Below are 27,961 nucleotides of genomic sequence, written 5' to 3'. Positions count from 1 at the left end.
TTTGCAGACACAAAGTATTATATTATTATATTAGTACAGTATTTACAGTTCTTAACCTAAATGGTTATAATAATAAATGAAAATGAATAAATAGTAAATTAAAACAAATTTTTAAAGTTTGGTCTATGTGGCAGTGTACTTTTAACACTGGCAGCATTTACAGCGAGGCTGTATTGCATTACTTATTATACTTGAGCAAGAACGTTACCAGCTCTGGAGTCACCGGAACCGGTTGTTTTAAAATCACTTTTATCTATTAATGGCTTTGAAATTAGCTGGTTATGGAGTTGAATTTTAATGTTATCATTAAGGTATGAATTTTAATGTCATATTAATTGAAACATGTACAATTTCACGGTGCAAATCGCATTTTGTATAGTAATTAACGATTATACACGCCAGTTGTATTTATATGGAAATGCGTCGAATTCTTCGCATTTCTAGTTAAGATAATGAAGAGGCTGTTTGTCATTGGTCTGTGTCTTGCTGTGGTCTTGGCAGCGCCTACGGTGAGTTCATGTTACGTTCATAATATCCTAGGTGAAATCGTTCTTTTAAAGCGAATCCACGTAACAACTATGGTTGCTGTTAAATGGAATGAAAACATATTTCTGTATCATTATGGAAACATATCTTCTGTAACTATTAACTTAAAACAAATATTCTGTCAAGGGTTCAAGGCCTTCCTGATTATATGAAAACAAAGCTTGGAACAGGACTAAGAGGGGTTCTTTATATTTCCGGGGGTAGATGCGAGCAGGACTGCAGACATTATATCTGAATTTAAATTTACTTCATGTTCACTGGGAACCAGCGGGCAAGAATTGAATTAGTGATACCAGTGGAAATATTATTAATTTAAATATAGGACGAGGATTTTTTTTATTACAGCCAGACGACGATGACCATCACGACTTAGATGATAATAGACCACAGGTTTGCCTTTCACTTTTTAGTCAATACAATTCTAGATTCAAAATATTTTGTCTTTTGATTTTTAAGAGAAATAATTTAATTTAGATGTCAAATATTTTTAGGTTTAAGAAATATTGAGCATTGCTGAGTACTAATCTCATTTTTGATGCTCCACTTTCAATTACGTGTCTGTTCCTGAGCTAAATATGACTTTATTTTTAACGACTTGCCCCGAAGGTTCACGATTCGACGTGTTTTTTACCTCTCTCTCCACGTTTTATCGCGTTCCGCGTTTTTTTCACCAAATTTAACAAACTAAATTCGGCCTTTATGAATACCCGAAGTGGTTTTAAGCGCTCGGCATACGAAATATACGTATGTTTTAATTGCATGACATACCACGCTATATTTATGATTTAAATGAGTGACGCATTATATATACAGTACATAAAGTAAAAATCCTTATTTAGACAGACTTCTAAGAAACAAGACAGTTTCTTAGAAGTCTATCTAAATCACATTTCAACCACTTTTGTAAAACAAATAAACCTAGGGTCCTTCAAGAAAAGAGCGTACCGTTATTCTTATAAGGCCAGCAACGCACTCGCGAGCCCTTTGGCATTAAGTGTCCATGGACGGCGGTATCACTTAACATCAGATTAACCCTGCCCGGTTGCCCCTGTTCTATAAAGAAAATAGACAAAAACATATTTCAAAACATGGTCTAATAACGGGCTTCTTTACAAAAAAAAACCTAAACCATAATTTAGCAAGCCCAATTGATTAAGGTAATAATTGATTTAGGTGTTTATTTCCTAAATCTTCTATTGTCATACCAACCTCTTTTCCTCCCGATAACAAATGTTCATAAGCCTATAATTATAGCTTTCCTCGCATGCAACCTTTTAGGCAAACGATTATACAAGAACATTTATATTTTCCTTTGATTCACTTGAATGATAATTTATAATAACTAATTAAATCATGATAAATAACTAATTTTATTTCTTATGTCAGCAACCACGCGCTCAAAGAAGGCTCCAGCAACATCACCAGGTACGTTTAGTTAGTTGATATTTTAATATAAAATTACATACCAGTAGTATAGATAGCCAGGCGTCTTTGCCTGCACGAGTCGACCACAACTTCGTTAGTCCGTAGATCTTAGTGTTCTTTGATTTTAAGTCATAATGGTACGCGACTTCGACATCTTTCGACACTGCTGACATCTTTATTTTCGCAAACTGAATTCGCAGTGGCGATATTGTGTATCATACGTTGTGTATTTTATTTTAATTTATTTTCGTTCAATCGTTTTTGTTCGTTTATTGGATTGGTGTATGTGTTTTTGTGAATAAATAAATAATGTCTTTACGTCAAATTATCTCAGATAAGAGACGAGTATATAGTTACTGTTTTGCGCTTAAAATGAAATGTATATTTTGTCTGTATTTTAATAGAAACGCTCATTAAATGGTTACACACTTCAAAAAATATATGAAATAAATAAATAATATTTAACTGTGTATGTTTACAGATTGATGACGATGATGATGATGATGACCTGCAACAGGTATTCGCCATAGTCCACTTTTTAATTAAAGATAGTATTGTACCGTATTTGACTCTATACACATATTTAGAGATAAATCGAAGCCATGTGTCACAGAAGCTTGCCTTCTTCATTATAAAGAACTGCGGTTTCTAGGAAGGTATCTTGACTCAAAGCTTCTCATCTTTTAAAATAAATAAAACGGACTCTCAAACGTATATGTGGCAATTGATGATATAACATTAGACAAAGTAAAAGACCAGATTGTTACTTAAGATACGCAAAATTGTCGTGCCTTTTGAGAAATGCTTAAAGTTTGATTACAACACTGCATTTAATTATTATATATATTAAATAATTTTTGTGAAACATGTTATCATTTTTGACATAAATAGAGGACAGAAACTTGATCTTTTATTAAAGAAAGGCAATCTATGAAACAGACACTGAAACCTCTCAATTGATACTTACGAGTTCATATAATCTTTTTTCCAAGATGGCAGTAGTTTTATTAAGGTGTATGCTATATTTTAAAAGTGATTTTTTTTTCTAATTTCTCTATAGCATCACAGAAGATGGCTTCAAAATCATCAACATCAGGTAATCATAAATTATCAACTTTAAAAATAACAAAAAAAAATGCATAATCCTTGCAATTAAAATTCAGTAACAGTGATAGGAAAAATAATACTGATACTAGCATATCATTAACGCAAACAGCATGCAAACCCAGAAATTAATGTATAGACAATATCTACAATTTTCGTAACCTACATACTAATAATAAAATTATTAAAAAAATTGATATTAAGGAAATTAATAGTGTTATTCAAATATTTTAACGAATAAGGAGATAGAAAGACAATGTTTTCGGTTCGGTTCTCCTATTCAAGAATTTCAAGAAAATACTCTGTGAAAAACATATATTAATGAATGTATATATAGCGAGTATGAGAGTTGGCGCAATATGCATATAATATCATAATTTTGTACAAACCTAAGAAATTTCTATAGTGAATTTTTTACGCGTTGACAATTTTTTACTCAGGATTAAGTCTAATTCTAATGGTAAAACAAAACTTATATCAATCTATTTGTGTTTAATATCACAAGCATACAGATATAAATATTAATTTATTTGATATTTTTATAGATATTGATGTCGTTTACTTGTTTACAACTTATTGTGTTTTGATACTTGGTTTACGTAAACCAAGTAAAACTAAACTAAAACTAAAATAAATCCCCAAAGATTTAATAAACATATGTTTGTATTTTTTACAGATAGATAACGATGATGATGATGACGATGACCAAAGGCGGCAACAGGTATCTATTCTCTATAGTAAAAGGTTTATTTATAACATACATATCAAACAATAATTATAGTCTATAACTTACATACTACCTTAAACTACTAACAATTCTTCCACTTAAAACGAAATACTTACCTAGTCTACCCAAACCTGTCACAATTATATACAACGAATACAATACGGAGACCAGCGAGATTATGAGGAATCGGACTGCTGGACGACGACAGTTCGTGATATCTCATTCATGACTTCATATTAATTTGAAGTCTTGTGTCTTAGTCAATTTCATTACCACCACTATTTAAATATTTGGGCCTAGCCTAACGTGCGAATTTCAATCCGAAATGTCATGATTAAACTCATACAGTGCATGGTGCACTGACCGAATAAAGTTTTCAAAAACCAGCAGATTTTTTTTCAATGTTTTATTAGAGAATGTGTTAGATGACAGCCTAAGTACGCTTACATTTGTGCTAAATGTATTTTAACAAAAAGTTGTTTTTTTATGAAAATTTAGGTACTTTAAACAACACTTACTTAAAATATACCGCCAGTTGCCATCCTTTTCATATAATTATGTTCAATTTTTATATTGATATGTAACGAAGTGTTAATAAATAAATAAAACATACCAAATACACTGACTGAATCGAGTTTCTCAGAAATCGGCAAATATTTTTTAATTATTGTTTTGACTCGATGTTTTTATCACCGTTCGAACGAATGTACAATGCGTATATAATAAAAGTCCATCGGTGTGTAGACGAGAATCGAACTACGAACTCAGATGATGAGTGATGAGAGTCCCTACAGCTTAATTAGAAATAATTTTCGTAAATATTAGCTAAATGTTGGCTGTGAACCAAAAGTAACGAGCAATTTATGTATTAAAAACTTATTTGGTTAATTATATTAAGCTAATAAGAAGCGAGAGTGAAAAATCTAAACAAAATGTTCCTTCTATTGACGTATAGATTATGAAACTATCGTTAACAAGTGACCCGAATGGGGCTCATCTCAGACACATTGCATCTGTAGTATTAATAATTTTTAAGAGGTTTTCCCCGAGACCCTAGAAAATTATTACGAATTCTAGCCACTAGTAATAAATGTATAATAACAATATTATATTACTTAATTGCACTTAAATTGAGTTAAAGAAAACAAATCTTTTCCAGCAACAGCAAATAAGGAGAAGATTGCAAGAACTTAGCCTAAAGGTAATAATTGTAGATTGTAAATTACATTATTACATAGCCTTATGAAAACAGGTCGCAAAAGAGCAGCTTTGGAACCTCCAATCTCTCCAATAAAAAAAAGACAGAAGTATGAATTAAATTTGATTGTAAACAGCTTCTTTACTTTTGTTTTTCAGTTTATCGACGACCGCGATGATGATGTAAGTGTTTATCTTTATATATATAAATCTACTGTACGTGTGTGTTTCACTGAGCTCCTCTTAAACGACTGAATGCGTTTAGGTGGCACCCACTATGGTTTAGATTCACAAATCAGCCTGGCAGATAGCGCCGCAGTCACTATCTAGGATTTTTGTCTTTGATATATTTTGATGAAATGTTTTATGTTTTTGAATGGAGTTAAGAATGATTTACATTTTTCGATTTTTTGATGTATATAAGACCCGTGTACAGGACAACGTCTGTCGGATCCGCTAGTAATAAATATAAATTTATGTTTTATTGGTATATACGTATTTATTGACTCCGATTCAAAACCAGTGCAATGAAACACTTAAGTATTTATACTTGTATCTTTGGTTTACTTGAGTACTACATTTAAATTGTAGAGAAAGGATGTTATGCGCTTCCTGCAACCATCGCAGGGATTTTAAGCAAACATATAGGTGGCGTTACAAAAAATAACTTTTACAAAATTTTGTATTGATTTATATAGTCGTTGGTGGAAGCACGTCGTAGTGATTGGAAGCACAATTGCCTTTTCTAAAAAATGTCTTATTTATGTCGTAATACTGCATCTAACAAAAGTTATATATAATATCAAACAATTACACTGAAAATATAGCCAGAGATGGAATAGATAGTATATCAAGAGAAAAAGGTTCAAAAATGTACAAAAGGAAACAAACAATAAAAAATATTCAATACATTTAACTAAGTTAAGTGGTATATATATAACAATAAAACAATTACTCTAAAGATATATAGGCGTATATGGAATACATCTATATATATAAATTAATCCCAATTGCCCTTGGCCACGGTGAACGCATGAACAAACGGCTGGACCGATTTCGCTAATTCTTTTTTCTTTCCTAATTATTGAGCTCTAAATTTTGGTATCGAAATGTATGAAATCTATTTTTTTAGAACCGACTGAGAGCTGACGTAAACGTATGTATCTAAAAAAATCTGTTTTTATGTGAAATGGCAGACTTGTAATATATCTTTGATAAACTAAATATTGAAATTTTAGAGACATAACCTCCGTCCAGACGATGATCGTAATGATGAACAACTAAGAGTATGTTTACTAATTTTATTATATATATAAGTGTCTCATAGTATTAATAATGATATAATAGGTTATTATTAGGTCTGGGCTTAAGATTCCTGCACCTGTTTGTTTCATCATCATCATTTGTTTGCTTCTTCTAGGCAAGTAGGTGATCAGCATTCTGTACCTAAAACACACGCTCGAGTTTTTGAGTCTAAGGCATGCCAGTTTCTTTTACCGTTCGAGCGAATTTTAACAGCGCACATATACTGAAACTTCTTTAAACATCCGGGGATCGAACCGACGACCTCAGGAATAAGAGTCACGCACGCTCAAGCCACTAGGCCAACACTGGTCAAAATTATTAATAGTATATTTCTCATACTAAACTTTCTATAGACTGTGTTACCCTCGGGATGAACCTTTAAAAAATAATTGAATTATTACTTCGAGCTTTTGTCTTAAAACATGCACATTTAAGACAAACTTTATTGTAGCTTGAAAAAATATTGTTAACATACATAGCGTCCCAAGACTATGGAACATCCTGAGAAAACTTTATATTATTTTTTTAAGTAAGTATTACTGCTTTCAATGAGTTTCTAAAAATTACTTGTCTCATCTGGGAATCGAACAGACTCAATGTGAAAAAAAGAACCCTTTTATAAGAAAGAATGAACAAAAAAAAATAATTCTTCTTAAGTCACAACATAGTATTTTAAAGAAAGGAACTGCCTAAAAATTTCAACAAAATTTTAAGAAAATTATCTATTTGTGAATTGCCTTGACATATTATTATTTATTTATAGCCGACATAGACTTTTTAATAGCCGAATAATCATTCCATAGATAGCTTTGAGCAAATAAATTCCCACTTAATAAAATGCTTCCTAGGACAGTGAGTAATTTTTAGAAAATCATTGAAGGTAATAATTAATTTTTAAAATAAAATTAATTCTTCTTTTAGCAAAATATCCCATCTATATTTAGGGTACTTTCCCTTGATGTCCTATAGTCTTGGGATGCCCTGTATATAATTTAGTATGATTTAAATCAAATCACTTTAAATATACTATAAAATTTCAACAGAAAACTGACGACGTAAGTATGGACCTTCCGTTTTCTTGCTCCATGAAATTGTATGTGAGGCCTCATCGAGTTCAGTGAATGGTTATAGTATTAAGAGTATTTTAAAACATTACCATTACTAATCTTATGTAAGGTTTAAATTCCATAAAGAGCCTATAAAAGGCTTTTTACTGCTCCTTGAACAGTCGTCAATTAGGCATTAGTTTCCCAACTGTGTTGTACAATTCTTAAGATATATACGGATCTTACATGAGAGATTTAATGAGGCTATGTACGGGTGTTTAACATGCGCTCGAACGGTGATGGAAACCGGCTTGCCTTAGGCCCAAAAAGTCGACGACGTGTGGCAGCTATTGGAGGCTGATCACCTACTTGCCTATTAGATTGACAAACGAAACAGATACAGAAATCTGAGGTGTGTACAGCGCCAGTGGTTAATTTGCATTTTATTTATTATGGGTGAAAGCATGTACATTTTCCCCGGCCTTCGAACGGGCAACCGTATCCCGTAACCCATGAAACATTATTTTTAGGGTAATGAGTCTATAGCCTATGATGGTCACAAATACCTGGCCTCTATTGATTTAAGAGACTTCAGTTAGTTTCAGTAGATCCGGACCTTACCGGACTTACCGGACCTACTACAAACCTTTCTAACTTTACAACTTAATAAATAATATTGGTATATAATATTTTTTTTAGAATTCAAACCTCGATGTTCTAGCGAAGGAGTTAGACAACTTAGCAGCGGTAAGTTTTAAATTAAATAATATTTAAGTGTAGTTGAGCAGTGTTGGCCTAGTGGCTCCAGCGTGCGACTCTCATCCCTGAGGTCGTAGGTTCGATTCCCGGCTGTGCACTAATGGACTTTCTTTCTATGCGCAATTAATATTAGCTCGAACAGTGAAGGAAAACATCGTGAGGAAACCGGCTTGCATTAGACCCAAAAAGTCGACAGCGTGCGTCATTCACAGAAGGCTGATCACCTACTTGCCTATTCGATTAACAAATGATCGTGAAACAGATACAGAAATCTGAGGCCCAGACCTATAAAGGTTGTAGTGCCATTGTTTTTTTTTTAAATTTAATATTTAAGTTAGACTGAATTACAAATCATAATTTTATTTCATTTCAGAAATATAATGGGCGCGGCGTACGTTAATTTGAATTTTTATAGTAATTTTTTTGCATATAGAAATTATTATTTATATCAATAGATATATAATTTATATCTAATATTTTACAGGTATTGAAAGTCGGTTACGTGAGTTATTATAAAAAAAAATTATTTGAAGTAAAGCCTTAAAAACTGAAGGAAGTGATAATGTAAAACGTGGAACGAAGTTTCGTTTAATTGTAAATAGATCCCAAAGATTGTTCAGTTGCGTGTCTATGATTTGATTAGATGCTGTTGACTAATTACAATCAAACAAAGTGCCAAAGTTTAAACTTTTATTTAAATTATGCACCGCGAAAATAATGTAGTGACAACACCGTGTCTATCAAGCACATTAATTGATAGAGATGATTTCCAATCAAAATGAAGCCGTTTTTGCCAAGAATTTAAAATGACAATCTAAACAAGGACGCGCATGTCCGTATTATAATCATCAAACGATAAGACTTACTTGTATTGTATTGACACTAAATAAAGCAACGATCGCGTTATATAAATAGTGGCTAAGCGTCAAATGGGGTATATCGCCTACTGCTGACTACTGCCGCAATTAGGGTAATGCGAAATTATGGAGCCTTGGTGATAGGATCGGTAATTGACACATTTTTAAAGGGAAATAACGTGTAAAAATTAGGGAAGAGGAACATGTTCTATCAACCCTGAATTAGCTACATATACACTGACAAATCTCTAACGACGACAGCTTGGTCCCCGAGATAAAAAGGCGAATCGGTATGGCTAAAGATGCCATGACACGTTTAGGCAACATCTGGAAGATAAGATAACTTGGTATCAAAACCAAAATAAGACTGATACGGGCTCTAGTGCCTGCATACCATACCATATGTATGTATCTACCGTATGGTATGTATCTACCATATGCCAGCAAAGCGTATCTTATTTCGGCCATACAATGCGCAGAGGCGATAAGAATTTAGAGAAACTGATTTTGGTTTGTAACACAGAAGGAAAAAATCACGTGGCAGTTCACCAACCAGACGGACCGATCAAGTGAAAGACTCATTGTCCTCAAAACAGAACACTGTCATAAAAGAGGCGCTGGACAGAAACCGATGGAAGCAGATAGTCCGCTCTAGATGCTTCGTTGCTGACCACGACGCTTAGACATGAGCTGCCGATTGAAGAGAGAGATACTGATCGGCGCTATATCACCTCTCGATATCAACATAAATTTATTTTTTGTTGAATCGATTTTGTAATGTGAATATGTCGTTCTATCTAAACCCAGAAGTGTACAGCGGAGAGTAATTAATAATTTCAGTATTAAATTAGAAAACAAAAAGACGAACAACAAACTTATACTGAAGTAACACCATGCACTGGAGGCAATAACCCTGACAAACTAGATTACGCTACAGTGGAATGCCCTTTTAACATATCTCGGCAATGATGCTGCCGACGAGCTAGCAATGGGAGAATCGGAAATTCTGTCGGCTTGCCCGTTCCCGTTGCTTCCCTTGTCCTTTTCGCAAGTGCGAACCTGGATTCGCCAAAATTCCAGAGAAATTAAAAATCACCGTTGATCGCAAAACGTAGAGTGCAAACAGTCCAAAATGGCAGTGCTATCAGAAAACCCGCTAGTGACAAAGCGACTTCTAAGTTCTTAATCTGAAAATAATGATATGTGGACACTCCACTACACTATTGTTCTGACTAATCACAGTCGAACGAAATGCATTTGTTGTCTTTGATTTTACATTCTCACGTCGCTCAGCTTTTTTTTAACGAACTTAAATGCTTCCTAATCTAGACATAATTTTGTTTATATATTACCTATAGAATATTTTTTTATTTATACCAATACCTTTTTGTTTTACAGAACCCGCCATTAGTAAGAAATGTAATAAAAAAATTCAAAGAGTTTAATGAGTCTATGATAGACAATCAATTAAAACACTATGTTTTACAGAGCCCCGGTGCGCGCGCACACAATTTGGGAGTAAGTAAATTAATAATGATTATAATTAAATTAATTTCTATGTATTTTTCTTAAATAAATAATTGTATTAATTACATTTATGTTGAGTGTAAATCTATTCAAATACTATAATGCGAAAACAAATTAGCTTTTCAAATGTAATTGTTTAATCCATTAAACACTGGTTTACAAATTATAAAGATATGATTCGAATTGAAAAAATATTTTGGGTTTGTAATCACCAAATTAAGGGTTATGCAAAATTTCGAGACTGGGATGGGTTAGGTTCCTTGTAAAATATTTTTTTGTTTCTACTTACCTGAACGTAATAATTATTCTCTATTCACCAGAGTATTGACTTCAAATACGTAAGTTATTGAAATATTTTGTATTTTTTATAAGTATAAATATTTATTTTAAACGTGTAATTTGTTACAGTTCACTCCAAGTGAAGTTGCCAGTAGAGTGGTAAGTTTTTAAGTTCTTCTAGAAAAGACTTCCATTTTCAGTCTGAAACTGCATTATGTTGGATGCAAACAACCTAATAATATATACACTACACTGTTTCTCGCCTCGAAAAAATTTTAACAGCAGAATATAAAAAAGCGTGCCTAGAATTTCATTCTTATTTGAAATCGTCACTATGAGCCATTTTAAAACAACATTGTTCTTCTACAAGATAATAAAGACCCATTAAAAACTGTGTTAACTTGCTTGACCCGCGTGTAAAAGAATTTATTCATATAATAAGCCTCAGCTAAAGTAAACAATTACCAAACAAGAATAGTAATATTAGTATTCATGTAAAATAAATAAAAAAATTAAATATGTTCCTTGCATAGGTATTATATAATAAGATATACGTATTACTTTTTCCATCCACGTCATTCAATTTGCTATCGGTAGACATCGGCCGAGAGAAAAAACAGACGTAAAAATCTCTTTATTATTATTATAGCGTAAATAACAAAATCACTTAATTATGTAATATTAATGTTCATGTTTTTCTTCCATCAGCACCATCATAAAGACCTGGTGCCCGTGCCTTCAATCAAAGCAGTAAGTATATTAAAAATCTTACTAAGAAAGGCTTCTTAATAATATTAAAGGATATAATAATAAAGGATCTTTATAATAGATATACAATACACAGACTGATTCACTTCGTGTCTATTTAAAATTTGTAATAACACCATACAATACAATCGATTTTTTTAGAATTAATATTCTAGATGATAATATTCTTTCTTTTTTAGAATAATGGCTATGTGCTATTGGTAAGTATTAAAAACATATACCGATTTATTTATTAATTAAAGTTCACCACATCATATTTACATCATATCTACAGTATATATACCATCTTTTCTAAAATAAATCACGATTAAAATATAACACTTCCAATTTTAGATTTTTCTAGATATTTGCTTATTGTAAAGCGGATTAGGTATCAGATAGTCACTTAACAACGCTTTTTTTAAAATTAATCAGCCCACTACCGAATATATCAAGATTTAGATACTTAGTGTTTATTCTGTTATATTCGCAAATAATTCGAATGAGATATTTTTTTTTATAGAACAGAGGGCAAACGGACGGGAGGCTCATCTGATGATAAGTGATATCGCCGCCCATGGATATTCTCAACAGAGGAGGAACTGAAATTCTGAACTACTAGGTTATATACAAGGTCGGATTTAGGGTAGGGCAACCGGGGTTACCTCTGCGCCTCTACAAAAGCAAGGCTCTCAATAGAGACTCCGGAAAAAAATGTTTAAAATTCCGAGTAGTAAACATTAGTAAACAACTTTTGCTTTAATATATTTTTTAATGTTTTTGAAAAACAAAAATAATCTACTTAGTTTCACAATAAATCATTGATTGAAAAACTCGCCTAAAAAAATTGTTCACTTTATTTAGTAAATTACTTGGGACCAGGGGGCCTCCACTCCTTTGTTGCCCGAGCCTCCAGACCTCTAAATCCGGCCCTGTTTATATATTTATTTATATGGGATCTATCGCTTACTTAATCAAACACAGTTCAGTTCACATTTTGGTAAATAATTTCTGTAGAAATTCCACGAATCGAATTCAATATGTAATTTTGGGACTTCGTATACAAAAAAAACCAAGAAACTCATTAAATTTGTATCTATTTTGACTATTATGTTTGCAAAACTTACGTTAATGTGTCGCATAGCTTTAGCATACTTTATAGCTGTATTTATGAAAAACAGATTTAACATAATTTAATAACATCTTACAGAGCTAATAAATAAATTTTATAATTTTTGCATCTAGCACATTTTACATTTTCTGAGTCTGAGAGATTATCCGATTAATGCAATAATGTTTTTTTCCAGAGGGGACTAGATCGACAGGATCTCCGTGCTCGTGATGATGATGACGACGATGACGATGACCAGTTGTGATGTAAACCTTTTGTACTTAAAAAAATGGACATTGGACTCGCCGCTTAACTTAAGATAGCGTTTTATTGGAGCATATGCAAAAATAAATTAACTGCAGTTGAAACTATTTTTTTGCTACATTTCTTTATCTTTGTCTCATGAACCTGCCCTTTCTATCGCGATGTAAAATGTACGTGAGTTACGTGTGTTTTAGTGCATAATGCGGTGGCTAAGTACATACATTATAGTAAGGCTAACTAGGTCTAGAATCACGTCTAAGAAAGTCTGTTTTTTTAATTGTTTAATAATTCTTACCGAATAGGTAATGTTTATATTAATTATATATTATGTGAACTTTTCAAAAACAAGGTTCTCTGTGTAAAGTAGTGGAAAAAATAACTCAAACAATGCTTAAATCATTTTTATTCCTGCACTGGTCACCTCAAACTCCATTAATTCCTACTTACTTACTACACCCACAGATTAATATACATACTTTACAAAGTAATAATCGTTGCTGTAAAAATAACAAACTCTTTAGATAATAATTATTTAAAAAAAAGTTGCACTAACATGTACCTTTATTTTTCGTGCTTATTTTGACGGTGGAAGAAGAGAAACACAATTTTCACAAGTAAGATAACATGATACATAAAAACAATATTACATTCGACATATGTTTAAACTATGTTCAAACCAGTCACAACAGTTAAGGTTATATATAAAACTCTTTCTAATATAATATATTTAGTGCAGAGTTGATAGCTTTTTAGTATGAACTTGCCGAATGGGTTTGTTTTTTCTTAGTAGTAATGACATTGATAGTTGACATATAACCTTCCAAGATTGAAGGCTGGTAAATTTTGTGTTAAATAAAAATATTACAACCTTGTGTTAACTGTTAATGTAAATGTAAACTTCTTGCTGTTGGTTTGTTTTTTAAGATTGAAACTAATTAAATATTTGTTCAAATTGTATAATATATTATTAGTTTTTAGCAGAAAGTATTTTTTTAAACCTTACCAAACTAAATATTGAAATATGACTGCGAAAATTGATCAGAAAGCATATCTACAAAAGTATCTGAGTGGCTCATCTGATAAAAAGAAGAAGAAAAAGAAAGTTGTTAAAGGGAAAGGGTATGTATGTTATTAAGTTTAAATATAATAAGGCTAATTAAATAAAATTTAGTGAGTGCTAATTACATTTAACTGCTTATCATATTAACCATCTGAAGTAAATATACTTCCAGGCATTCATCTTAATTATTTTCGGTATTAACATCAATAATGCTGTAATTCTGATAATTTATATGCATACATTTTAGGTTTATTATCATCGAAAAAGTAATTGAAATATTGTTAACTAAATACTGCATTACAGTTTCAAGATCATAGATGATGACCTGGATCTGTCTAAACTACAAGAATTACAGGGAGATGAGTTAGATATATTAGATCAAGGCGAGGATGCTCCACAGATAGCAGGGATCATTGATGAACGACCTGAGGAGGTTAAAAAAGCAGAATTATTCAAGAGCAGCTCAAAATGGAGAGTTGTTACACAGGTCAATATTAGTATTACTATTCAGTACTATTTTAATAGATAGAGAACATCTTAAAGTAATTATAGACATATTGGAGTAACGGAGCTAAATCTTTACTGTCTTATACATGATAGATTAACACAGACAGCTGTAGCCGATTGAGGTGACATTTGGATAATTATTGCACTGGTAGAGTATTGTTAATGACTATCATAATTTTATAATTTTCAGGATGATGGCTTCAACACAAAACTCAGGGTAGAAGAAATAAAAAGAGATATCAAGGAGGTTGAAAAAGAAAATGAGGTTATTTTTGGTAAAATGTTTAGTGATTCAGAAGATGAAACCAAAAATGATTCAGACCCATCAGCACAGAGGAAACACACTGATGAAAGAAGTTTTACCCCAAAAAAGCCAAGAAGTGCAAGTGATAGTGATTTTAGCTCACCAAGACAAACAAAGAAAAGTAGAGAACTAACACCAGAAAAAAACTCGAGAAGGTATAAAATCTCAAGTCCAAAAAGAAATAGAAATGGTGATGATTCTGACATATCCCCACCGAGAAAGCAATTAAAAGGTAAATTGAAGAATAGAAGAGATAGTGATTTAAGTCCCCCACGCAAAAAAGATGGAAGCTCTTCACAAAATAATTGTAAGTCAGAAAGGAGGAAAGAAAGAAAAAGTAGATGGGATAGTGTTAATGATAAATACAACAGTCAAGATAGATCAAATTCAATTTCTCCTAAAAGATTAAAAAAATCTACTAAAAGTAAAAAGCATGAACAATCTGACTCTGATAGTTCTCCAGAGAGGAAGTCACATAAAAATAAAAGGAATGTATCTGATTCTGATTCATCACCCCCAAGAAAACAGAAAAAATATATAAGATATGATTCTACATCAAGAAAAGAGAAACAGCCACAAGATTACAGACATTGCCCTGAATCATCATGCTCTCGAAAGGAAAGAAATGTGCAAAAGACAAAAGATCATCATAAAAATGGAAATCTCTCCAGAAAAGACGATTCATCTACAAGAAAAGCAAGTAAAAATAATGAAAGTGACGACTCAGACCTATCTCCACCAAGAAAAGAACAAAGACAAAAGGAACACAGTGATTCAGACTTATCTCCACCAAGAAAAAATAAAAAAAATAATGACTTCGATATATCACCACCGAGAAGAGATAAAAGAAAAGATTATCAAAACAGCCCTCCGCCAAGTAATAAAAAAATGGCTAAAACATTAGAAGGGAAAATGGCAGGACTACAAGATGCAAAACAGTTACGGCAAGAAAATGAATCATTTAGACAAAGAGAAAATGAAGCTTACAGTAAACTGACTGATGATGTATCAGGAAGAAATGCAAAAGCTGTGTCCAGAAAAAGTAAGTCTTGTTAAAATAGATGTCTAATTATTAATATTACTATAGTACATAGATTAAAAGTAATTTTTTTTACTCAATGCTTAACTTTAAAATTTACATAAATTATTATTTGTCCTTGTTCTTAAATAATTTAGTTAAAACCTCAAAATTTTAGAGGCACCAATACTACTGTAATTGTAAAATAAAATTAAAAAATTGTTTTAAAATGAATTTAAATCTGAAACTTTGTTTTGTGTAATGAAAAATGTACAATTTTTTTTTTTAGGTAAACGAGAAAACTCTGAAGAACGTCAAAAACAAAAGGAGAAAGCAGAAAGACAAAAAGAGTTAGATGAAAAATACAAGAAATGGAGTAGAGGGTATGTTAGCAATTAGTTATTCAGCCATAAATAGCATAAAATATATTCAAAATTTTACTTGCTACTTTTACATAAGAATATATTTCTAAAACATTTCTTTTACTTTTTGTAACAAATATTATCTGGATATGCATGGAACCTTCCAACTCAACTTGCACAGAGATTCACTTTTGAATTCACAAGAGTTGCATTTTCCATTATTTGTTTTGGCTAGTGTTAATTTTATTTATATTTTCTATTTAATTATAAAAATCTTAAGCTATAATGGTAGAAAATAAGTTTAACATAATAAATAATTATGGGGTATCGCTAAAACAAAACTACAAAAGTCTAATTTCTTAAGCCATAAGACCAATACTTCTCTCATTGACCTTATACTGGACTCTAATTGTGTTTTATTTGCAGATTAAAACAAATAGAGGATCAAGAAGAAAGAGTACAAGAGTACATAAAAGAAGCAGCCAAACCACTTGCCCGGTACAAAGATGACAGAGATCTGGAAGGCAGGCTGAAGGATGTTGAACGGGCTGGAGATCCTATGTTGAATTACATTAGGGACAGGAAAAGAGAAAGGGGAGAGTTGGCACCAGGTAAGAGTAGAAGTAGGCAATTACTTTCCTTAAATTATTCATCTTTTTGATGATTCCAGATTAGTGGCAGTGTGCAAATACTAGAATTATTTTTCAACCTTCTAATACCTAGTTTAATATATTTATTATTATAGCAACAGTGTGTTATATGTTCATATACAATTTTATTCTATACATTTAGTATACACTAGAAATCCATTTCAAAAGCGAAGGCTTCGCTTCTTCGCTTTTGAATTAGTTTATCAAAGTATTAAGTCACATAAAATATTTGTATTAATAACCTTCACATAGTATTGTCTTTTGTTAACAAAGCTTTTACACATTTAAAGAAAACACTTTTTTAAAATTATGTAAAACAATTATAAGTTTATAATAAATAATACATAGCTTCAATCCGGTAAAAAAGTGTTTTCTTTAAATAACCTTCACATTTTTCCAACTTGTTTAATTTTCATAGACCCATGAAGCTAAGATAAAATGATTTGTGTGTACTCAATTATACTTAATTTCAGCAAAACCGGCATACAAGGGCAATTTCCCACCGAACAGGTTTAATATTCCCCCTGGTTATCGATGGGATGGTGTTGACCGGTCAAATGGTTATGAGAAGAAATTCTTTGACCAACAGAGCAAGAAAAAGGCATTGGAAGAAGATGCTTATAAGTGGAGTACAGAAGATTTGTAAATGTTACAAAAAGTGCCAGAAACGAGTTGAGAGAAACTACATGAAAGTAATCCAGCCTCCATCTTCAATACAAAGTCACTTAATAAGAATCTTTTGATGTGTTTTATTTATTATATTTTAATATTGTACCCTGAACTAGACATATTAAAATAAATATAAACAACATTACCTCAAAATTAATCAACTTGTCTTAAAAGGCACAAAGTGTAATTGCTAAATAATGTGAAAAATATTTTTAATATTACATTTATGTAAATAAAACACTTATGAATGTATAAACTGTTTTATTAACTGTTAAAATGGAATAAACATGGCTATTAATATTGTACATATATCCAAATCTAATGAACATTCAATGTAAATAAGATATTATGTACTTCGCGATATAACATTCCTATAGTACTCCCCTGTGCACTTTTTGAATAATAAAACTAGTCCTCATAAAATTCCTATTATATACCAAGGGAGTTTAAGTATTACGTCACGAAATTTTTGGAGGACCCCCCCCCCCCCATGAAACGCCGCCATAACGTTTTCTATATCCATTAGTAAAACGTTTCGTGATCACCTCCAGTGACTCTTTATACCTAAAACTTACCATTATGTGGTGTAAAGTACTGGAAAGTGGAAAATAATATTAACAATAACGCGTAATTCAATCCCCGCCTCGCATCGTAACGTTTTACATGAGGACCAAACCGTTACGTAATACTTGAACGCTCCCCGAAGACGAAGACAGAAAAATGCTTAGTTCAAATATCGCGCTTAACAGCTGTTTATAAAATTTGTTTTAGTATAGGATTAGTACCTTTCTTTCTACGGGGTTTCTATTATGTTACTGTAAAGCTTTGATGATCTACTCCTTGTAATAGCAGCATTTCATTCTCACTATGACAATACTACAATGCGATGAATACTCATTGTTCTTATTAATATAGCAACAATTATTTAATTAGATGTATATTGAAAATTTTTACACATTGAAGACAAATGTTTAATACTTGTCAAGAACTTGTATTTTACATTCGTTCTAAATATACCAACAATGGAATTTATTTATGTTTAAACATTTAGTAAGGTAGTTCACCAGGGGATTGGTACATAAACAACCTTTTACTATAAACATGCAATAAGGCTAATCACCAATATCCATTAGTACTTCGAAATGGCTGAAAAATAATATATATATATTCATATATATATATATATATATATATAGATGTCAAGGCACGGGATGCAGTTATTGCTATTTGCAAGGCATTTTTGTAAAAACATTGGCAATTAAATCTACACATTAGATTCTTATTTTCACTATATCCACTCCATCTTTTTTTGTTGACAATTACTAAAACCAATAAGAAATGTATTTAAGAGAACGCATACGTTAGTAAAAATTTCATTATTCATTTAATAATTAAAATATTTCCCACTAGTGATGGGTCGAAGCTAAAACGCCAATAAAACTATTTGAATTTTTTAAAATACATGATTGTTAACTTTTCTATGAAGATAATTTTAAAAAGTTAATATTAACATGCCTAAAATCACTAGCGATTTAAATTTTTATATTACTTCTAATCTAATAATAATATAGTTAAAGATGAATATAAATTAAACTAAGTTGACGGTAGTATTAAATAATTGAAGAGTAAATTTTTTGTTGCGGAATATCTATTAATTTTAAAACTTAACGAACTTAAAAAATAAATTGTGTAATAAATAAATGAGGGTAGATTAAAACTACCGTCAACTAAGTCATGAATAGATTAAGGTTGTCAAATGTCAGCTGAGAGCGGAAGTGTCAAACGCGGGGTGTCAACGGCGACCTCTGTACCCACCACGACCTCTTCTGTCATCATACTCGAAGCGTTGGTATCCCTGTTGATGGCCTTGGTTTTGATGGTAACCACCTGAAGAATTAAAACATTCAAATCAAAAGTCGAAATTCTCCCGGATTCAACGACTGGCCAATAAATCTACACTTTTTTAAATTCCTGTACTAGCCGGCTAAATATTTTGTTACTCAAAGATAATTAACTAAATGGTGAGTCTAAAAATCTGCCCAGTAGTTGGTATACACAAATACAGTTTATTCCTGTTTTTAGTAAAGATTAAATGAGAACTCATACTGAAAGTATATCAAAAAAATTAAATCTTTAAAACTTTTGTAGAAAAACATTTTTTACCTAATGAATTACCTTAATTATTATTTACCTCTTTGGTTATAGCTGCCCATACTATCGTAGCCTTGATTGTAAATATTCTGGTTATTCTGGTTGTAACCACCAGGTGGGACTTCATAGGTTTGGTAATTGCGGTTTTGGTTAAAACCGGGGTTAGTTTGAGGCCTGAAACAAAAGTTTTTGAGTATTTTTTTAATTTTGACGTGTGGTTTTGCATAACTATGTATGAAGATATCTTATGACTGAACCTAAATTATATGGAACAGATAAGTGAAGGAAGGAAATATATATTTGTGATTCAAAAAGTTAAAAAAAAAGATGATAATGAGACAAATGTTATTTTAATTTTTAAGTTAAATATCTTAACTTTATTAATCTAAGTAATTTTTATAACTAATATATATCTAAATAAAACTGATAAAATTCATCTAATTTTATAATTCAATTAAATTAATCTATGTTTTTTAAAGTTATACACTGTATAATGCTTCCTATCTCATTTTCTCCCAAATTAAATCTTATGAATTTATGTGTTTCTGTCTCTTTTTACCGTCGCGTTTTCGTTTCATCGACTTTCAAATAATAACGATGCTAAAAAAGAGTTACCTTTAAAAAAATGGAATAAATACTATAATATAAACAAACAATTTTCAACCACAAAATATGTTTTATATTTATTCTGACTCTTCGACTATATTAATCTTACCGCTGGTCTCCAGTCCCTTGATTGTATCCGCCCTGGACTCTTCCCCCACCACGTCCTCCACTCTCTCCACCCCTTCCTCCTCGCTCTCCACCTCTTCCTCCTCTCTCTCCGCCCCTCCCTCCTCTCTCCCCACCCCTTCCCCTTCCATCTCCCCCGCGACCACCACCACGACCACCCTGAAATATTTTTTATTTACAAATTTAGTTAAATACAATACAAATAACTGTTATAACATAATACAAAAGTAAACATTTACATTTCTCAAATCAAGGAAATATAATAAATATTATAACTCTATAACATTGTTTTTAAAGTACTGCAGCGACTAGTCTTACATTTTTTTTGTTTAAAACAACATTTTTAATATAGCCTTAGCCTCATAGCCATAGCATTTTTAATTATGTTTAATGAAAGAGATATTTAGGACATTCTAAATGGTGAATTTTTAAATCAGTCTAATTGTTTGTCCATTTATTTACTATCCTATGAATCTAAGTTCTAAATAACTACATTAAGGGTCTGTTTAACAATGTATGGATAAAGTACAAAATACCTATGAAACACATATATTATTTGGAAGATAAAAGTTCCGAATAAGAAACTTCGCGTTACATCGTACTCATAACTTATGATGGACTTTATGTGACGAATGGCGATATCTGTCAGTCGTGAAACGCAACAATCGTGTTTATCCTACCAATAAGTAATAAATAGCTTATTTGGAACTTACGTAGAACTTATTCGTACATTGTGAAAGTAAAAGTGTGTAATTGCTTATATATTTTCTTAACAAATATGTCGCTAATGGATTCTAATAAATGCCAAGCAAATCATCTCTAACTAGAATCAAAGTAATTCAGTAAGCAAGTGAAAATAGCAAGTAAAATTGCAACTGAAGGTTCAGCAGATATATTTATTGTATACCTGATAACGATTATCCGAAGTTGTCTGTTGAGTTAAAAAAAATTTATGAAGGTATTTAACTATACACATTTGCCACTACCAAGTTATATAAGTCGCGGCCAACTAGAATCATTAGCCGTTCTATTAACAGCCTAGCCTTTTAACTAAATGGCGCCATTTAACTAACGGCCTGAAAGATATTCAGCCGAAGCGTTTGTTACAACATTTAATAAGGTGGCTAATTCTTGGACCATTCGTTCGATAGAGTCATTATTTGGCAGAAATAACAATGATGAAACATCTGACATAAAAACAATTTCTTTAAAAATGAAATTGCTTGAGTCAGCCATAGCTAAATTCTCATTCACTCTCTGTCAGTCACTACACACTTCTATTGTACTTGATGGTTTTCAAGAAACTTTGGAAAACACAAACAAAATTCTGGTATGCTGACGCCATATTGATAGTTCAAAGAGTTTCGTTTCGAGTTTGAGTGTGGCAGCAAGTGGAATTACATTTAAACTAACAGTCAACAATGAAAGTAATGAAACGTCATCGATCCAAGTCATTTGCCTAGCTGTTTGATCAAGTGGCTGAATATATTTCAGGCCGCTTGTTAAACGGCTAGGCTCGTAATTGAACGGCTGATTAAGCTAGTTGGCTGCGACGTATATATTGTTACGAAGACGGGTCGACTGCAATGTTTCTAGATTTTTCTACTAGTTAGAGAACTTTTCAGCAGGCTGTAATATGATTTCTGACCGTTTCAGGAGAGGGTCAATCACATATTAGAAAATTGTAATTTCCATAATGTTACCCTAGTTTTCAGGAAGCTGAAACATTTTTTCAGTCCTTTTCAGAACATGTGTAGTAGAGTGGTGCAGTTTTCAGGAGACCCGTTTTCAGGCGTTTTCAGGCCTTCACCCCTTTGATGAAGGAATATTCTAGACCGAACTTTCTAGGTGTGAGACAAGGACGAAAAGATACGAGAGAGAAGATCAGAACTTTCTCGAAACTAGACTGAGCCCTCTAGAACGCCGTACGACAAGGACGGAGCAACGTGCGAAAGAGACAAAGAGTGCGGACGTTCTAGAATTGTGCAATCGCTACTCAGTAGCAAGCCCGCCTAGAAAGTTCTCGAATATTGTTTAGAATTATTCCCAAGGATATATAAGCGAGCCGAAACGCGACTAGTCGCCTTTAGTTTTGAATGCGATAACACGAGAGAAACACCGAAGCGATAAAGTGCGAATAAAGTGAATATAAGTGATAAAGTACTGTGTGAAGTGTGCATAAGTTAAGTAATAAGTGATTGTTTTTGTGTGTGTAATTAGTGCATCTCTGCAATTAATTTGTGCCCATAAATTCCTCATTGATTTATCAAGAAATAAACCCTTGAAAAATCTACGGCATTTTCGATCCGATCCCCTAGCTCGTAACAATATATTTATTGTTTGTATATTTGTTGTATGTTCAATGATAAAAAGTAGCTCTTCGGTGCTTGTCATATTAAGTCATACTGGTTTATTTGGCTTAATTGTGTGAAGTCTATTATTGGTGGTTTAAACACACAACCCCAGGGCGGCTGAGGACTGAGGACAGCATCAACACAGTATGTGGCTATATATTTGTCAAATATATTATACTACTGTATTTTTTTAATGAATATTTATACCTATACTATATGATTTAAAAAAGAAAAGAGCGTGCAAATTCTTAAAAGGCCGGCAACGCACTTGCGAGCCCTCTGGCATCGAGAGTGTCCATGGGCGGCGGTATAACTTAACATCAGATGAGCCTCCTATTTTATAGAAAAAAACTACCTGTGGGGCAGATCTCTGTTGCCAAGATGGCATCTCTGGGGGTGGAGGCTGTTGTTCATTAGGACGACCTCCTCTATCTGGAACCTGAAATAACAGACAAATATAGTCATTGCAATTTGGTTAAAATCTACCCCAATTTAAAAAAAAAATATTGAAATTGCCAACCATTTTTGATTTAAACCTTGTAGCAATTTAGCAATTATCGTATCATTGATGTATTAATTCTTAAATTATATTAATAAAACTCTATATCGTGAAGAAATATGTTAATATATTAATTAGTTAATAAATGTATTTAAAAACTTCCATAGAACAACTTAACAAAAAGATATCTCTAGCTTATTTTGTTAATAAAAAACTTGAACCTCAGAATTGTGTATCTATTCACTTTTTTTTTTAAAGGCAAGTAGGTGATCAGCCTTCTGTGCATTTTTTTATTTAAGACATGCCGGTGTTGCGCACAGCCGGAATTGTAAATTTACATTTACTACCAGTTCGCAAGTCAAGGGCGTAGAGCGGGTAAGAAGAACTGGCAAGAAACTTTCCGCCACTCTTTTTAATCGCCACGTATTGAGTCATACAAATTGTTTGAACTGGAGCAAATCAATTTCAATGATTAGGATCATTTAAGTATTCATCACTAGGACAAAACTGCTTTTATGATTATGTAATTCTTACCCTCCCAATAAGAACTTTGTTAACATCACTCTGCGTGTTCTTTCTAACAGAGGCACTTGAAGTCTTCTCAATTTGCAGCAATGATGACCGCGAAGCGAGGAAATCCGATAGCTTCACATTTGGTTTGAGTTTCAATTGTTCCCTTTTTGGTCTATATATTGACTGGATTACGTCTTTTTTCGATTTTAAACGATCAGACCACTAAATAAAATATATTTTTATCATCAGAAAATTATTTTAAATCAAAACGTGTTTCTTTTTTAAATCTAACTGTAAAAAATGTTCCATTTTCGTATCTGTATAGGTTTTGCATCTAGCTTTATCATAGGTTAATAAGCTCACGCTCTGTCACGTCGGCCATTTACATACGACTGCGTTTGGCGTAATTAGTCTAAAGTAATTTTGTCTTGCACCTGTTAGCCATCATTTTTGTGTGGTGTGACAGTTGTCGTTTGATATGTTTTTTTGTAACTTAGTATTTTAAAAAATAATCTTTGAACAAGTTGTTGAGCTTTTGCTTGAACCAGCAAATAATTGTCCAAGAATAGATTAAAACTAGATAGAATTAAATACAGGATATAAAATGGTATGTATTTAAAAACAGAGGACTTTTCGAGTCTGGTAGTTGGGCATTTAGTCAATACAACTTTAACAACTGAAACTGGCATAAAGTCAGAACTATTGCCGTAATAAATAAAAAACAAAAAAAAAACTTTAACAACTAAAAACATTAAAAATTTCTAAAAACAGTTTTGGTGTTCATACAAATGAATACAATGGGCTTCCAAGATAAACAACTCTAATTTTCAAACATAAAATAAGTCTTTCTCTTGAGTTCATACAGAGACAGTTTTGGGACAATTTAAAAATATAACATACCTCAAAACTCTGTATAGTGCATTCTAATCGGGTAATTAAAGTCTCCCTCCTAAGTCGATATTCTTCAAATAGCTCTGTAAATGTATTTTCTAGGGATTTCCAGTCTTTTTCATTTAGTGCTTTATTGTATAGTGCCTTGCCAACTAATACCTCACCTGTAAATGACATTATCAATTTCAATTTTACATGTGTATGCTAATGATTAAATTAATAAATTAATGGTTCGCTTTATAAGGAATAGATGTTTCATCCAATCCAATTATTATATCACTAGACCTAGGTCTAATGCAAGGTGCATAATCAACTACATGATTATACACTGCTGTAAGGAGTAGTTTATATATTGTAACAATTATGTATTAGGAAATTCTAGCTTAGTTTATTATGTAATTGTTATTATCAAAAGTTGATAAATAACAGTGTCTATAATTAAAATACTTAACATTGTAATAAAACTTAAAAAATTAGAATTGTGAATAATTTACCTTCTTTCTGTAAGGTATCCTTTAATTTTGCTTCTAGCTTTGAGAACAGTACTTCTGGAGTGATATTTGGTGGAGGTTTGTTAAACTTCAAACTAATCAATATTTCTTTCAAGTCCTTTGCTGTTGGTGACTCTTGCTGAAATATCCAAAAACTATACCAACAATAATGAAACATAAAAGTTTAATTTTAAAAGTAGTGAATTACACTTACGCTATATCAAAAAAAATTATAACTATATAATGCCAAGAGCAGTTTTGGCCTAGTGGCTTGAGGGTGCACAGACATATCATTGTGGTAGAATGATAACCCAAAGAACCAAACATTACAGGAAACAAAAAAAAATCATTTTGTCAATGTTCGTTAAAACATTATTGTGCTTTTGTTCATAGTTTTGAACTTATTTATTAATGACATAAATAAGTCCTTACTTCATTAGATTATAATCTAGCGGTATACCGCTTAAATGACATAAGAGTCTAAGAATAAAAAATTAATGTTTGTTTGACATACAAGATTATCATTATACAGTGACAATATTTAAATCAAAGCTGTGTGTAAAAGGGATATACATGATAAGACAACTTACTACAACAATATTCATCCCAGTCCCCTGTTTTTCTTTTGGACAATCAACACTGACCATTCTTGCAGACATCAACTCTGACACTAAATAATCCAACAGTAGTATTTTGTCTTCTCTTGATTGCAGTCTAGATGACATATGTCCTAAAAATTTAAGATAATTCCTTACAATAAAGTTTTGTAAGTTAATAGTGTAAGTTAATATTAGATTATTTATCAATTAGAAATATATAATTATACAGAAGCAAATTCTCAATGTATCTGTGAAATGCTCATATATGTTGTTAGAATTATATATGCTTTGCAGGGTATAGGAGAGACGATTATTCTAAATCTATTTAACTAAGCCTTCTAACTTGCAACCAATTGCTGCTTTTTGGAACCTCCTGTTAGTGCTTACCTATGTATGGACCCATGCCATGATACACTTAAAATACTATACAAGTTTTTTTGACATTTAAGCTGCTACTCAAGATGACTAGACTCACCTGTCACTAATTTCTTATATGGGCACCCCAGTTCTTTTAAGAATGAGCTCAATTCTAGTAGAAATGAGCTAGATTCGTCTGGGTCATTCATTATATTGACAGTTTCTTCTAAATTACATAGCTTTTTTATTTCTTCAGCTAAAATGTGTACTAATTTTGTATATTCTAGAGATTTTGGGCCTCCATCAATGGCTTTTGCAAATGCAACTTCATCTGATAAAGGGCCTTCGTAACTAGAATATAATAACACACATCTTTAATGAGAGCACTTAAAATCTAGTAAATAATTACTCTAGGATCAGTGATCAAATTAAAAAAATTAATGTCCTCATAATATGAACTTATGGACTTTAATATTTGATATTAAATAATATCATATAATCTAATATTGTCATATTAGATTCTTCTGTCATATTATGCACCCCAATACTACAATGATGAAAATAATTAATTAATATTAAACTACTAATATTATTTTGTATGGGTAATGTTAAAAAAACTTTTTATTATAATTTTATAACAGTCGTGATATATGATATAGGTATATGTAAGGTAGTCAAATAAAAAGAAATGAAACCTACATAATAATTTTAACAAATAAATTCAGTTTACAATACAACTATAAATCTATATAGGTACTTATATTTCTAACCCATCGACTTTTTAATATTAGTAATTCTTACCCGAGATCATTTAGAGAATCTATTATATCATTTTCCATGGCTAATGCTATTTTTCAATGTTCCTTACTTATTGTAAAAATATAGTAATTATTCCAGAAAAATTCTGGACCGGCTGTAAGATCTACACATTTGACATTCCACAGATGACAGAATATAAGTCACATAATATTGGGTTTTGACAAAGTAGTATTGACAATGAAATAAATCAAATGTCAAAAGTTCAAATGAATGACTATGTACTAAATATTTTAGGCTAGAATATAGTGTACATACATAAACGAATATCAAATTTAATAATCTGCGCTTTAACATACTAATATGGCGTAACCGTATTTGCGAAAAGGAGGCGACCATGCCATAAGAATAGTATTTAAAGTTTCAATTGGTAAAAAATAGTATTTTCACTTCAACAAAACTAAGGCATATATTATTTAGGTAATATTTTTGAAATTTACGGATTTTAATCCTGTAGTGTGTCGCCTGTATCCTCATTTGCCGTATCCCAGGGGCTCGAAACAGGCTCACTTTGTCATATGACAATTTTGTCTCAAGGTCCTGATCATAAATTCATAATATAATTTGTACGTTTTTTGTGAATACATAAGTACCTTGTCATAGTCTACATCACAAGATGTGATGTCTTTTTAACTTAGTGCCACGTCTAACGAAATTAATTTCAGTCCCATAACTATCATTTCTAGAATTATTAATTCTTATTTTTAGTTTCTATTTAAAGCCCCACTTTCGTAATTATTGTAATGTATTTTAACACTCTTCGAGATAGTTAATTAATCTATGAATGATTATTAGATATAATATATAATACGAGTATTATTTTCTCTTAAACACGATGCTTTTTGTGAGTTATTTTGCATATGTTAAAAACATGTCATTCATTCTACATTTTATTTTTTACACATTATTACAGCATTATTATATTAACATGAAAAAATATCCCGGGGAGTTGTTGGAATTTTATTCGACATTTACCAACAGGGACGAATTCTGTTCTACAGATAAATAATAATAAGTGTGAAGATATTAAAAAAATACAATACCTTTATTCATAATTACAGTTAAAAGAAAAATTCCGGACATTATTTTATTCT

At 31.6% G+C, this 27,961-nt stretch overlaps 3 protein-coding genes across 7 annotated transcripts; 2 read left to right on the top strand and 1 right to left on the bottom strand.

The window, feature by feature from the left end:
* The first annotated feature begins 403 nt into the window (after positions 1 to 403).
* Positions 404 to 13,001, top strand: LOC123720900 (sarcoplasmic reticulum histidine-rich calcium-binding protein-like). 5 transcript variants are annotated; one of them, XM_045677733.1, is made up of 21 exons: positions 404 to 509; positions 892 to 936; positions 1,933 to 1,971; positions 2,453 to 2,488; positions 3,032 to 3,067; positions 3,752 to 3,796; positions 4,962 to 5,003; positions 5,159 to 5,182; positions 6,132 to 6,155; positions 6,238 to 6,285; positions 7,348 to 7,359; positions 8,050 to 8,097; positions 8,483 to 8,500; positions 8,594 to 8,611; positions 10,365 to 10,385; positions 10,455 to 10,484; positions 10,814 to 10,831; positions 10,902 to 10,931; positions 11,481 to 11,522; positions 11,720 to 11,740; positions 12,827 to 13,001. In XM_045677733.1, exons 1-21 carry the CDS (start codon positions 453 to 455, stop codon positions 12,893 to 12,895), a joined length of 723 nt encoding a protein of 240 aa, XP_045533689.1. In that variant the 5' UTR covers positions 404 to 452; the 3' UTR covers positions 12,896 to 13,001. The 5 variants fall into 5 exon arrangements, with proteins under 5 accessions (XP_045533689.1, XP_045533691.1, XP_045533692.1 ...); XM_045677735.1 differs by lacking the exon at positions 7,348 to 7,359; XM_045677736.1 differs by lacking the exon at positions 10,814 to 10,831.
* A 155-nt stretch (positions 13,002 to 13,156) lies between these two features.
* LOC123720899 (BUD13 homolog) lies at positions 13,157 to 18,085 on the top strand. Its single transcript, XM_045677730.1, has 6 exons — positions 13,157 to 14,013; positions 14,258 to 14,441; positions 14,652 to 15,807; positions 16,073 to 16,166; positions 16,572 to 16,756; positions 17,269 to 18,085. Exons 1-6 carry the CDS (start codon positions 13,916 to 13,918, stop codon positions 17,439 to 17,441), a joined length of 1,890 nt encoding a protein of 629 aa, XP_045533686.1. The 5' UTR covers positions 13,157 to 13,915; the 3' UTR covers positions 17,442 to 18,085.
* Positions 18,086 to 19,070: 985 nt separating this feature from the next.
* On the bottom strand, positions 19,071 to 26,980 carry LOC123720026 (protein FAM98A-like). The gene is made up of 10 exons (XM_045676445.1): positions 26,853 to 26,980; positions 26,170 to 26,402; positions 25,686 to 25,825; positions 25,099 to 25,234; positions 24,614 to 24,768; positions 23,735 to 23,935; positions 23,057 to 23,140; positions 20,331 to 20,506; positions 19,656 to 19,789; positions 19,071 to 19,351 (listed from the first exon to the last, which is right to left on the bottom strand). The coding sequence occupies exons 1-10, from the start codon at positions 26,888 to 26,890 to the stop codon at positions 19,257 to 19,259; spliced, it is 1,392 nt and encodes a 463-aa protein (XP_045532401.1). The 5' UTR covers positions 26,891 to 26,980; the 3' UTR covers positions 19,071 to 19,256.
* Positions 26,981 to 27,961: the final 981 nt, after the last annotated feature.

The sequence above is a fragment of the Pieris brassicae genome, chromosome 2 (genome assembly GCF_905147105.1).
Source record: "Pieris brassicae chromosome 2, ilPieBrab1.1, whole genome shotgun sequence".
NCBI classification, from domain to species: Eukaryota; Metazoa; Arthropoda; class Insecta; order Lepidoptera; family Pieridae; genus Pieris; species Pieris brassicae.
Note: the sequence above shows the minus strand (reverse complement) of the source record. Positions and strands in the feature narration are given on the sequence as shown.

What these genes read in the sequence shown, in the direction of transcription:
- LOC123720900 (XM_045677731.1), top strand. Translation starts at nt 453, where the DNA reads ATGAAGAGGCTGTTTGTCATTGGTCTGTGTCTTGCTGTGGTCTTGGCA. An exon ending in CCGTGCCTTCAATCAAAGCA is followed by an intron (nt 11,523 to 11,719) that starts GTAAGTATATTA and finishes TTTCTTTTTTAG; the next exon opens with AATAATGGCTATGTGCTATT. An exon ending in ATAATGGCTATGTGCTATTG is followed by an intron (nt 11,741 to 12,826) that starts GTAAGTATTAAA and finishes GTTTTTTTCCAG; the next exon opens with AGGGGACTAGATCGACAGGA.
- LOC123720899 (XM_045677730.1), top strand. Translation starts at nt 13,916, where the DNA reads ATGACTGCGAAAATTGATCAGAAAGCATATCTACAAAAGTATCTGAGT. An exon ending in AAAGTTGTTAAAGGGAAAGG is followed by an intron (nt 14,014 to 14,257) that starts GTATGTATGTTA and finishes ACTGCATTACAG; the next exon opens with TTTCAAGATCATAGATGATG. An exon ending in TACAAGAAATGGAGTAGAGG is followed by an intron (nt 16,167 to 16,571) that starts GTATGTTAGCAA and finishes TTTTATTTGCAG; the next exon opens with ATTAAAACAAATAGAGGATC.
- LOC123720026 (XM_045676445.1), bottom strand. Translation starts at nt 26,890, where the DNA reads ATGGAAAATGATATAATAGATTCTCTAAATGATCTCGG. An exon ending in GATTCTCTAAATGATCTCGG is followed by an intron (nt 26,403 to 26,852) that starts GTAAGAATTACT and finishes ATTATATTCTAG; the next exon opens with TTACGAAGGCCCTTTATCAG. An exon ending in GGGCAGCTATAACCAAAGAG is followed by an intron (nt 19,352 to 19,655) that starts GTAAATAATAAT and finishes TTAATTCTTCAG; the next exon opens with GTGGTTACCATCAAAACCAA.